Source organism: Vipera berus, assembly GCF_964194415.1.
Source record: "Vipera berus genome assembly, chromosome: 5".
In the NCBI taxonomy this organism is placed as follows: domain Eukaryota; kingdom Metazoa; phylum Chordata; class Lepidosauria; order Squamata; family Viperidae; genus Vipera; species Vipera berus.
The window spans coordinates 94,246,178-94,259,291 of NC_138207.1; the positions used below are offsets into that span (position 1 = coordinate 94,246,178).

The 13,114-nt window shown below is 41.9% G+C and overlaps 1 protein-coding gene across 18 annotated transcripts in view; it reads right to left on the reverse strand.

Annotated features, from left to right (window-relative positions):
* The window catches only part of CAMK2G (calcium/calmodulin dependent protein kinase II gamma), a 189,731-nt gene that overhangs the window by 55,450 nt on the left and 121,167 nt on the right, over nucleotides 1–13,114 (reverse strand). For all 18 annotated transcript variants that reach the window (XR_014026562.1, XM_081328699.1, XM_081328693.1 and 15 more), the window contains exons 7-11: nucleotides 9,390–9,492; nucleotides 5,406–5,489; nucleotides 2,148–2,242; nucleotides 1,533–1,655; nucleotides 918–1,001 (exon numbers count right to left, since the gene is read on the reverse strand). Coding sequence is in view for 17 of the 18 variants with exons in the window: in XM_081328699.1 (XP_081184825.1) it covers nucleotides 918–1,001; nucleotides 1,533–1,655; nucleotides 2,148–2,242; nucleotides 5,406–5,489; nucleotides 9,390–9,492 (489 nt within the window). In the remaining variant the exon portion in view is untranslated. The remainder of the gene's footprint in view (nucleotides 1–917; nucleotides 1,002–1,532; nucleotides 1,656–2,147; nucleotides 2,243–5,405; nucleotides 5,490–9,389; nucleotides 9,493–13,114) is intronic.

Sequence of the window (13,114 nt, forward strand, 5' to 3'; positions counted from 1 at the left end):
TTCCATTTATATCCCGCCCTTCTCCAAAGACTCAGGGCGGCTTTACAAGCTTAGCAGTAGCCTTCATTCTATGTATATGCCTGCTTATTAGGGCTTTCACACACACCCCAAGCGGCATTACTACAAAGTCAGCTTAATTGCCCCCAACAATCTGGGTCCTCATTTTACCTACCTCGGAAGGATGGAAGGCTGAGTCAACCTTGAGCCTGGTGGGATGCGAACCTGCAATAATTGCAGGCAGCTGGTGTTACTTAAGGAGGCATTAGCCCACTGCTCCACCAAGGCTCTTTTTGTTTACCAACTAGTAAATAAATTAGTAAATATTAAAGGTAATATTAAATGTATGATGCAACATGGAATAAGGATCCAAAAATTAATATTGCAGACCAAGATATTGCTTTTCCACTTTAGCAGCGAAAACAGAGCAAACAATTACAACTTTTAAATACATGATGAAAAACTAGAGAATAGAGGTGAAATTCTGTATCTTGCTGATAGGTGCAAAAGATAATAGAAAGGTAGTGAGTAATATGTGGTTTGTTGGAAGGAAGGAATGTTAATTGAGAAAGAAGTATGAAGTCTATAAAGCATACTTCTGCTCACTTTGCTATATGAGAAATGAACATTAGAAGAAACAAAAAGCTGAGCCATTAGTGGAATGAGGACTTCAAGAATGCAGGTGACGAAACAAGAAGAGAATGAATGGGTGCTGAATACAAAACTCTGTGAGTAAAAAGGGGAAAGAAATATGTAGAAGTGGATGGGTGCTGTAGAGAAAATGAATGAGGATTGAATTCACAATATTTTGAAGGAAGGGTAAAGTGATGGAGGGGAATGCTCTTTGCAATGTATATTGCCAACTTCTATAATCACACAATGTGGAATCATAAGTCACTGTCCCTTTTATAAGAATATACCTTCAGCTTTCTTCTGGCATTGAACTTTCTCAAGCATTCCACAGTCTCCTGTCTGTGCATCATAGAAGCTACAGTTGATCGTTGCTGGAAAAAAGCAAACAGAAACGGGCATTTAGATCACTATCTCAATCTATTTAATTACTAGATTTTTATTCTGCCATTCCTCTAAGCCAGAGGTCCCCAACCTTTTGGGCACCAGGGACCGGTGCCGTGGAGAAAAGTTTTTCTGCAGACCAGAGGGGGTGTGGTTTTGCGTACTGCCTGCATCCTGCGGATGGGGCTTTGCTTGTTTGTGCGGACCAGTTGCTGGCATGCTGCGGACCAGTGTCGGTCCACGGACTGGAGGTTGGGGACCCCTGCTCTAAGCATTCAAGGTAGCTTACATGGCAATCTCTCTTCATGTTATTCCACTGCATGTAACTGGCCATCAATGAAGAGAGGCTTGAACTTATGTCCCATCAATCTGAGTCCAACCACCTAACCCGTGGCTCTCAATCTCACTCTCTCCCCCTCTACATGGCGTCCTTGTAGTTCTTCCATTTCAGCTTTAAGGTGGTTAGGACCCATTTCCAAGTTTCTAAAGTTATTCTGAGAAGGGAAGCTGTAGATACTTACACAGACCCATGGGTGCTTAAGTGCCTGATCTGCTGTGATGCGCTTTGCAGGGTTTATTGTCAGCATCTGGTTGATTAAATTCTTTGCTTCTGGGGTCACAGTATCCCATTCTGGAGAAGGAAACTAAGCCGAGAGATAACAGAGGCACTTTTTACCAGTTTACGTAATATGTACTTCTGTAGTTGCTTTTGCTCTTATTCCATGCTGAATCACTATGAGTTAGTGGCCTTTCGGGGACTCACATTATGAATCAAAGCAGAAAAATATATGTGACACATTTCCAATATGGATGTGAACTGTAGACTACAAATTATTGGAGTGTTAGATTGCTGAATTTAGGGGACAGATAAATGGGAACATTAGTTGGTTCCTGTTATTTCATCCAGCTAACAAGAGAAAATGGTTTTCTTTAAAAGAACGTTCAACCACTAAAAGATTTTAAATTACTGAACGAGTATTAATCCCCTCTATAATTTTTATGAATGAGCAACTTGACACTATCCCTCTTTCTTATCCCTCTTTCTTATCCCGTAAGCCCAACAATGTATTTTTCAGCATGATGCATCAAAACCAGACAATTAACTAAAGAAAACAACATATAAGGAATTATCTTACGTCATAGGCCCCTGCCTTGATCTGCTGATACAGTTTATGCTGATCTTCATCCCAAAATGGAGGATATCCAACAAGTAATATATAAAGAATAACTCCTGGGAGAAAATTAAAAAGAATAGTTACCCTAAAAGGCAAATATACCCTTGAGTCAATCCACAGGGACTATCACCTTTTAAGCTGCTGCCCATTGTCACAAGGCAATCTATCTATCACACCTATCTATCATTCCAACTTCTGTGGAGGACTATACCTTTCCCTCTCTGTCATACCAGCATATTTGAGATCTTCCATGGGTCTGAGTGCCAGGACCTGAGGGAGATAAACTCTGAAAAATGGCAGAGTCTGAAAAATGGCAGAGTCTTTCATAAGACACTAAGCCAGCCAAACTCACTTTTTAATCACATTTGGAAATCTTCCATTTAAACACTTTATCAATATCAGAGACCTTCAAAACAGCAAACTTAATTCAACACCTGGTGAGTATTACCTTCCTCCTTAGATTTAAGAAATTTTACTATATATTTAATATACGATTGGCAAAAAGCAAAAAAAAAATTCTTGATTTAGGAAAGTTTAAATGAATTTGGAGACCAGACAGATTTGGAATATTGGTTATATTTGCTGTAAGATTTTTTAAAAACACAAGTGTATAATTAAATGATATACTTGTGGGAAATGATTGAATCAGAACAAACCCCTATTAGGAACTGAGGTTTAATGAAGGTTGTAAATGGACACTAAAGGATCAGGCAGAAAAGAGTTAAAATGGCTATAACTGTTTCTTATTTTAATTTTTTTTAAAAAAATATGGACTGAAATATTAATAACAAATGTATTGAAAAGAATAAAGATTTCAATGGACAAACTATTACAATATGATGAGAAAGAATATTTAAAAAACCTTTTATCTGACAGACATTATAGAATTTGATGAAATGGGAGGCAACAAAATTGAGATTACCAAGATGGAACAGCTGCAACGAAACATCCTGAACAAAGCGTCTTTATGGGATTTACAAAATAGGCTGGTAAAAGCTTTGAAGACTCATTTTAAATGCCAAAGGGTGGTGAAAGATCAAATCCTGCAATGCCATAAGAATGATTTGAAGGTTAAGATTTACAGAGCAAAAAAGAGGACTATTTGACCAGGGATACATTATTTGTTGGATACTTCTGGTAACTCTTAATGGAGAATTCAGTTTTTGCTGACTGGGATTGAAAAGATGGTGATTTCTGGACTGTGTATAAATAAAAGTTAAGTTGTGGGAAGAAAAGGGTTTTTTTTAAATTTGTAACTTCAAAAGAGGGTGAAAAGTTAGTATTATTAGATTATGCTTGGTGTTATGAAGATTGAAGGCCACCTTCGTTGCCTTTTTCCTTTTCTCTTCTACTTTTTTGTCTTTTTTTTCTGTACCTCCTGAACTTCTATTTTTTCTTCTACTCTGAAACATCTTACTCCCTTGAGGCAAGATTTGACTCCCACTCTCCTGACCCTTCTTCAAGACCTGACTCTGCCAGATGGCTTGGGACCCCAGTGGGGGGTGTTGGTTATCACGCTGGAGGTAGTTGATCAACTAACAGCAGCTCCCACCATACATTCTGGTCTTTTCCTCCACATCTTTTAGTTTATTATAAAAAAACGTTACCTTTTTTTTATAATAAATTTGCAGAAACAAATTTATTATAAAAAAAAGGTAACGTTTCCCCCGCACATGCGTGCTAGTCATTTCCGACTCTAGGGGCTGGTGCTCATCTCCGTTTCAAAGCCGAAGAGCCAGCGCTTGTCCGAGGACGTCTCCGTGGTCATGTGGCCGGCATGACTAGACGCCAAAGGCGCACGGGACGCTGTTACCTTCCCACCGTAGTGGTCCCTATTTTTCCACTTGCATTTTTACGTGCTTTCGAACTGCTAGGTTGGCAGAAGCTGGGACGAGTAACAGGCGCTCACTCTGTTACGCGGCACTCGGGATTCGACCCACCAAACTGCCGACCTTCTGATCGACAATTATTTTTAAAAATTGATAAGTCCTGCCCATATGTGCAAATGACCACTCCTAGCAAGCTGATGAAACATTTTATTGTGAACAAAATGAAATGTAAGCAAAAGAAATGTAGCAAGGTTAGACTTTTCCTGATCTGTTCCTTGAAGATAATGGATGACTAAGGACATTTTTTAATTGCTTGCTCATTTGCTCCAGTCAGCATACTTTATACAAATTAAGTGTACATGTTTTCATAAGTAGAAGTCTGTACCAGTTACAGGTCATAACAAAGCACCAGAAGTGCATTATTAAATTGAAACCAGGTTTATTACTCTAGCAAGCAGAGAACAATGTTACATTCATGCAGTAAATGTTCTAGATTTTTTTACAATGAAGAGAGTGTCCCAATGAGAAGTTTAAAAGCACCATTCATCTCAGACATGAATGAACAGATCAATGAACAGATCAATCAGGACCATTTCCATTCTAAATCAGTTTGGTGCAAAAATGGACAAGAAACCAGTGTTTTTTCACCCCAACTAATACAAGTTTTCCTTTCAAACTTCTGATGAAGAGAGTTAAAGGTCTAAATACTCTTACAGCTTAATGGAACAGCAGTTAATTGCAGGCTGCATAAAGAAAAAGTCTTAAGTTACGAAAGTGCTGTCCCATTAGTTCCCTGGGAATTTTCATGGGACAATTTTCTATTAAAGGAAGACAAACAGATAAAAATGTCTGAGAATTGAGAAGCCTAATTAATAATCTAAATACTAAAATAAAAAGAGCTTTGCAAAATATATTGCGATCGAAAGAAAAGCTGGATTACTCTGAGAGTTTTGCAGCCAAATGTTGGTTAAAAGAAATTGATGTGTCGAATCTTTGCAAGACAGAACATGCTCATTTCACAATCCCTACATCCTGGCTCCTTTCACGGTACGTTCTGTCAGTCCAGATTCTACATTTCCATCACATAGGACAAAGTGGAATCTGTCTATGTCCATCAAGGTTCAGGAAACTAATAATCTTCCAAATAATGATGAGCACCCTATGTAGCTGGTAGCACTGAGGCAACCGTGGTTTCTACAGAACATACAGCAGTTGGATTAAAAGTATAGAGCTGCCTTTTCAATTCAATTGAGGAACATTACAGTCACAGGTTCATAGACTATTCTCAATCTCTGCAAATTGTCAGATACCCTTATGCAGCTTGGTCCCACCTTAAAGCAAATAGACCCCACAACCTAAAGAACTATGATTAAAAGTTAGAGGATCTTACCACACGCCCATATATCCACTGGCTTTCCATAAGGATCTTTTCTTAAGACCTCAGGAGAGAGGTAACCTGGAGTACCTGCAAACCCTGTCAAAGTACAGTGCAGCACTTCAGAATAAAGCTATTAATTTCACAATTACTAGAAAATAAGCCTTCTGACGTGAAGTGTGGGGGAGGTGTTAAGAGAGCTACACCATGAATACTTCATGAAAACCCTTCCCAGACTACGCAAACTTGGACCAAGTCTACCACAGGGTGTCAGTCAAACCAATTCACTCCCACATCAGTTGCTGGGAAGATAATCATAAGATTGCCATGACTGATTCAGCGTCAATTAGCAGATGAAATCTAATGCTATGGCCAAATGTTAATTAATATTTTAATCTTACTTTTACATTGTATTTATATCCCGTGTTTCCTTTATCCAGGGGACTCCTTTATTTTATTTGCTTTTCATTTATATATTTACAGGACTTATAGCCCACTCCAATCAGCCAACTTTGAGCAATATACGCCTGCCCAATGCATATTTGAAATCAAAAGTAATGCAAATCAAGCTTAAGGCTTAGTGGAGCAACCAGGCTTTCACTAGTTTTCTGAAGGCCAGGGAGGAGGGATCAGTTCAAAAATTGAAGGTGTGATAGTGGTGAAATGGGATGATGACTGAGAAGTTAAACCTTCATGGTCCTTGAAGTCTCTTGCCAGTCTGATCAGCAGGATATGTAAAGATCCAATCCTACTAAATTTTATTAGGCAGGCAGATGTTACTGGGAGAAGGCAGTCTTGCAGATACATAGGTTTTGAAACATCTAAGTCTTTCAAGGTGACAACCAGCACCTTGAATTGCATCCAGAAGTCAACTAGCAGCCAGTCTGGTTGTCAGAATAGATGTATTGCATGGCTTTCACATGGTGCACCCACAGCTACTATGTTCTAGAACAGTTGCAGCATCTGAATGTTCTTTTGAAGACAGCACATCACTCACACTCCTCCACAGGCTGCACTTGACAAAATCAATGCTAATTCTGCACCCACCATCTGAATCTAGTTTCATCCATCATCTCACCAATCAAGGGCCCATGGTTCTAAAACCTCACATCAACTCCCATCCAGCCCTACTCTCACCAGGATCTATCAGAATGAATTCAACTCATTCCCTCCCCACCCTTCCGAAAATCTTTCTTCCTCCTCAAATTGCACCAGTTTCATTACATCTTGGAGTATCCAATTCAGTTCTCCAACGCAAAGCTCTCAAGGTGGAGTTCTTGGAGGAGGGCATGGTTAGATCTCCCCTGGGTGCAGACTAGCATTGATGGAAGAAGGAAGCTGCATGGGAGTGTGCTTCTCAACAGGCTCCGAATCCGACCGGTTGCGACTAAGAACCTATATTAGGTCTTATCTCGCAGCGATGAGGGCGGCGAGGTGTAATTACTTCTCTGCCCTCATCGCGTCCGCAGATAATCGCCCTGCTGCCCTGTTTAGGGTGACTCGCTCCCTCCTTAATCAGGAGGTGAGGGAGGATCCCTTGCAGGGTCGCGCCGAGGAGTTTGGTCAACATCTGTCGGATAAAATCGCTCGGATTCGGACCGGTCTGGACTCCAACTGGGCAGAGTCTGACGATCAGGACACGGGCGGTCTTGTCAATGTTATCTGGGAGGAGTTTGATTCTGTGACCCCTGAGGAAGTGGACAGGATTATGGGGAGGTTGAGCTCCACCACATGTTTATTGGACCCGTGCCCTTCTTGGCTGGCTTATGCAGCTAGGGAGAGGACACGAGGCTGGTTCCAGGCAGTTATATCTGCTTCTTTGAGTGAGGGTAATTTCCCCACCGTCTTGAAGGAGGCGGTGGTGAGACCTCTCCTCAAGAAGCCTGCCTTGGACCCAGCTGTGTTAAACAACTTTCGTCCAGTCTCCAACCTTCGCTTTCTTGCGAAGGTTGTTGAGAGTGTGGTGGCGCATCAGCTCCCTCTGGTTCTGGATGAAGCGGATTATCTAGACCCGCACCAATCGGGTTTCAGGCCCGGGTACAGCACGGAGACGGCATTGGTCGTTCTGGTGAATGATCTCTGGAGGGCCCGGGACAGGGGATATTCCTCTGTCCTAGTCCTATTAGACCTCTCGGCGGCTTTCGATACCATCGACCATGGTATCCTGCTGCGGCGTCTCAGGGGATTGGGAGTGGGAGGCACAGTTCTTCGGTGATTCTCCTCCTATCTCCTGGGACGCTCGCAGTCGGTGTTGGCAGGAGGGCAGAGGTCGACCCCTAGGTCTCTCGTTTGTGGAGTTCCTCAGGGGTCGGTCCTCTCGCCTCTCCTGTTCAACATCTACATGAAACCGCTGGGTGAGATCATTCGTGGTTTTGGAGTTGGGTATCATCAATACGCCGATGATACCCAACTTTTCATTTCGACCCCAAACCACCCCAGTGATGCCCTCGCTGTGATGTCCCGTTGCCTGGAGGCGGTTCGGGTCTGGATGGGGAGGAACAGACTTCAGCTCAACCCTGACAAGACTGAGTGGCTGTGCATTCCGGCATCCCGGGACATTCAAAATGTTCCATCTCTTTCTATGGGGGGTGAGTTTTTACCCCCCGTGGATAGGGCTCGCAACTTGGGAGTCCTCCTAGATTCACGGCTTACTCTAGAAGATCACATAGTAGCCGTGACTAGGGGGGCTTTCGCACAGGTTCGCCTGGTGCATCAGTTGCGGCCCTATCTGGACCGGGATGCCCTGTGTACGGTCACTCATGCGCTCGTGACCTCTCGTCTGGACTACTGCAATGCTCTTTACATGGGGCTTCCCTTGAAGACCACTCGGAGGCTCCAACTGGTACAGAATGCGGCCGCGAGAGTTGTCTTGGGAGTTTCCCGGTACTCCCATGTTACACCTTTGCTCCGCGAGCTGCATTGGTTACCAGTTGTCTTCCGGGTGAGGTTCAAGGTCTTGGTGATGGTTTTTAAGTCCTTACATGGCATGGGTCCGGAATACCTCGGGGACCACCTGCTGCCGGCGTCGACCCCCCTCCGCCCTGTGCGTTCCCACAGAGAGGGCCTCCTCAGGGTGCCTCCGGTCAGAGAATGCCGACTGGTGGCCCCCAGGGGGAGGGCCTTCTCTGTGGGCACCCCGGCTTTATGGAACCAACTGCCGGTTGAGCTCCGGATGGCACCGGATCTTCGCTCCTTCTGGCGCGGGTTAAAGACCCATCTATTCGAACAAGCTGGCCTGGCCTGATGGGGGGAATGTTAGGGTTTTAATGTTTTTTATACTTTGTTTTAATCGGGCAATAATTTAATCCTTTTTTAACTTTTGTATTTCTATTTATATGCCCTGTTCACCGCCCTGAGTCCTTCGGGAGAAGGGCGGTATAAAAATTCAATAAAACTAAACTAAACTAAACTAAACTAAACGACTGAGCCTATGGCACCCCCAGAAAACGTGTCCAGATGCAGCAAAAAATCTTTACCTGGTAGCCACTGCCAAAGATCTTCTTCTGGGCCAGACACTGTCCAAAGCAGCAAAGTGAGGAGCTGCAATATGAAGTGCTCCTCAGCACTTGGCAAATGGCTTCAGCTCCCACAAATATGCCCAACAGCAACAGCCACAGGTCTCAGGCCCTGCAAGTCTGCCCATCTCACTTTCTAATATTGTTTTTATTTCAGGCTTGTTTCCTTTTATTCTTTTATTTCAGGCTTGTCTCGGTGAAGTAAACTAATAGAATGAAAGCTGAGGAATCTCATGTCCCAGAGTTTGGCATTTTAAACCAAGGGTGAACAAACGTCCCTGCTACAGAATTGAGCGGAATGAAGCAAGGGCTGCAATAGGTAAGTGAGCACACAAAATGGAGCTCGGGGTACATCATCCACGCAAAAACCATCCCCATTTTGGAGGTGAATTGGGGCCTTTCTTTAAGTGACAAGTTGAAACCCTCATTTTAAATAAAAAAGAAATTTAACTTGATAAAACACCAACACTTCTGCAACACTTACCAAACCACGCCTGCTGTTCTCCTTGTACTTCAATTGCAAGTCCGAAGTCAGCCAGTTTGACAGCAGCGCCCTTGCACTTACTGGCAAGGAGCAAGTTCTCAGGCTAAGAGAACCCAGAGAGGCAAAACAAGAGAAAGACCTGAAGTGAATATTTGTATCTTAAAACCACCGCCATCTTTTTAAAGCTCACAGCATCGCATTCTATCCTTCTTTTAAAAATCCAGATTCTTACCTGGATCATTAACAAACTTTAGGTCGTGGCAATGGAAGGGGTGGACTAAAATTCATCTTCACAACCATGCACTGCAACTTGTCAAACTCTTCAGACAAGCATTTCTTAGGCACCACGCAAACAGTAGGTGGCACTAATTCTGCATGGCCTTCAGGTTTCCTTGTGACATAGTCACTACTGTAGGTAATTCTGAAGGCAGCAGAACAAGATGCAGCAAGGCAAACTTTGCGTGAAGTTCCCAGGCTACATATATACATTCATTTAACTGCACAAAACTTCAGTTATGATTGCGGCACAGAAATCCCAATTACGCTTCAGCAAAAACTAAAATTATTCCAATTGTGCACTGGAATAATGCATCCTGCTAATTGTGTGGTGGAACAACCAAATTCATCTTCTCAAAGCCTCCTACGTCTACCTGGCACAGCATTAAGGCCCAGGAAATTATCTTTCATACATTTATTATATTTGTAGTCTATGCTCAATATAAAACCCTTGTTTTATGCTGTCACACACAAGCAGTTCTAATGCTGGCCGCTGAACAGGGAGACCCAGCTGAAAAACAACGCAACTAACTGCAGTTTTTAAATTCTATTGATTCCATGTTAGTTCTTTTGATAGCTTTCATTGTGGTGATTTTGCTCTCTGCTCATTCTTCTCTTCCAAGAATCTCCCCCTTCTGCCCCCAGAATAACCCTGTAGGTATCAGAAAAATTGGAAGCAGCAGTCTAAAAAAACCTACCGCCACAGAGAATTTTATTTCTAAAGTATGGAATTTTGTAGTGTAAATGCATGTTGAGAACAAGAAGGTGAAGATGTCAATCATCCACAAGGCATTGTATCCAGCCCCTTATTTGCACCACACAAACCAGCACTTCTACAACTAAAAAGTTATTTAGATCATCTGAGTGTAGGCAGTATAGAATAGGTGACACTGGATATTTATCCCCGTGGTCTTGGGTCTAAAAGTGGATCATAATCCTCATACGCATCTGACTTTTTTGCCTTTATGTTTCTGTAAATGTCAGCTACCTGCAACAGGATCAAATGCGTACATTCAGAATACCCGTGTCTTCATATATTTCATGTTATTATTCTGCAATCTTTTTCTTCATTGGTCCTTGTTAGCTCTGATCCCACTCACTCATATGATATGCATCACTCTACACTTGTTTACACTGAAAGACCTCTGCCATTTTTATGCCAATGTGTGCAGAGATTCCTTCACAGTTCCTTATTGTTTTTAACCATTGTAAAAAATATGAACTTGACTATTCCATTAATCGTGTCCAATGCTAGATTATTTAAAAATCCCTGGTCCTAGGACAGAACCCTTAGATTTTTGAAAATCTAAGTAGATGTCTAGTGGCTCACCTTTATCCATGTGTTTATTAACACTCTCAAAAACACTAATAGCTATTTTTTTAAAAAATGGACCTTCCCTTACTGAAGTAGTGCGTTAATTGCCTCTTCCCTTGTGAATTTTATTCCTTTAAATATGTTGCTGATTTCATCTGTCTAGTTGTTCCTTTTTTATTATGACAAAGGTGTGGTCTACATAACAGGTCCACAGTTTTGGTTGCCTGTATGGAAATGCCATGTTTTCTAGATGCTGCATTGCATTACAGTTTCTAAGAATCCTGAGAGTGGTGATCCCAATTACCTATATTGGAGTCGGGTGGCTACATAAATTTGTTTAATAAATGCTTAAATAAAAACAATTAGGCGGTGTTGTGTTGTCCAGTTGCTATGGATTCTGTTGCTAATTCTGGTTCTACAGGCGTAGAGTGCTGTAACATTGAATTAAACCATAATCTCATCTTCTTTTATTATCAGGTCTTTGATGTTCTGGATGCAATATAGTGAGAATTGAAAGAATATTAACTTCCCTTTGTAAGCAGTTCAAGCTCTTTTGTAAGTTCTTTAACTAGGTTGTGTGTTGGGGCCCCTGGTAATGATACAATTGGACAAAGAGATATGTTGGGCTTGTGTATTTTGGTACATCCATAAATGTATGGGAGAGTAGGTCTACTGCTTTTCATCTGCCACTATTCTTCTTTTGTGAATTGACCTCCCTTGGCTAGATGATTAAGAATACTCTTGATCAGGCTGTCTTGGGTTGGTGTTATTAGGGTGTAGGTTTCTCTGTCGGCCAGTAATTCTTTGCTTTTTTGCATACGTTGTCATCTGTCCATAATAACTATGGTTTGTGTCAAAGCAAGAACATCCGATTTGTCTGTTGGGAGGATGATGATACTTTAGTTCTCCTTTAGGTTTTTGTTCTGTCCTCTGGTTTCCACTGTTTTCCTGGAACAGATGTTAAGCTGACAGGTCTTTAATTTCCTGGATCTCCCTGTGAACCCTTCTTAAAAATTGGAATTAAGATACCTTCCAGTCTTCAACTGCAAAGGCTGAATACAGAGACAGGCTGCATATTTTAGTTAGAAAGTCCACAATGTCAGCTTTAAATTCCTTACAATAATACCTGGAGGGGTAGATGCCATCAGGCAAAATGATTTGTTGATGTCCAGTTTGTCAGTAAGGCCTAGGATGTGGCCGTTTATAAACTGAACTGAGTCCAGGCAAGATTATCTGAAGCCAGCTAGAATTGATTCAACAAAAGGGCAGGAGCATTTTTAAGAATAAGTGTGGTTATGTCCTGAAGCCCAGAATAGATGGCACCGCAAAGTGCTGTTCCTAATAGAGCAGCTCTCTCATCATTGGCATGGAGAGCCCAATGAAACAAAACTAGAAAAAAAAGTCATCCTTCTGCAATTCCAGCTAAGGCAGTGTTCACCAAAGGAAGGATCATTCCTGAAAACACTTCTGGCTGGAATCTATTACACTGGCTGACTCATTTATCACAGGATCAAACAAACAACTTTTCTGTACATAGTCCTTGCAAGGGGCTGTACCTAGCCAGCTCCCTCTGAGTCAGTATTTTGATGCAAGACAATGAAGGAATTCCAAGGTTGTATGTCAACAATAGGAAAAAACAAAGCCCAGTCCTGGAAAAAGGCAATCTCATAAGTTCTCAATCTTTTTTACTACCATATAGAGTTCATCTCTGCTAAAGGAATCCTTTGAATCATGGAATGAAAAGGTTTGATGGGTGAATTATCTAATAATCCAATCCCTTACTCAGCACAGACATCCATGACTATAGCATGCTTGACAAATGGCCATCTAATTTCTACTGAAATATCTCCAGCAAAAAAAAAAAAGCTTTACTGGCTCTGAGGCTGTTGAATAGTCAATTAGGATTTTTTCCTTGATGACAATCTGTGATTTCTTGATCTGTGCTCTAGAACAACTCTGAACAATTGTGTTCTACTGTATCTTCACCCTTCAGATACTTGAACAGAGCTACAGTGTCTCCCTGCAGACTAAAAATGCCCATGCCTTAAACCAGGGCTTTTCAACCAGTGGTACAGTTGCCACCTGTGGTACATTGGCACCTGGCAGGTGGTACGCAACCATCCTAGAAAAGTGG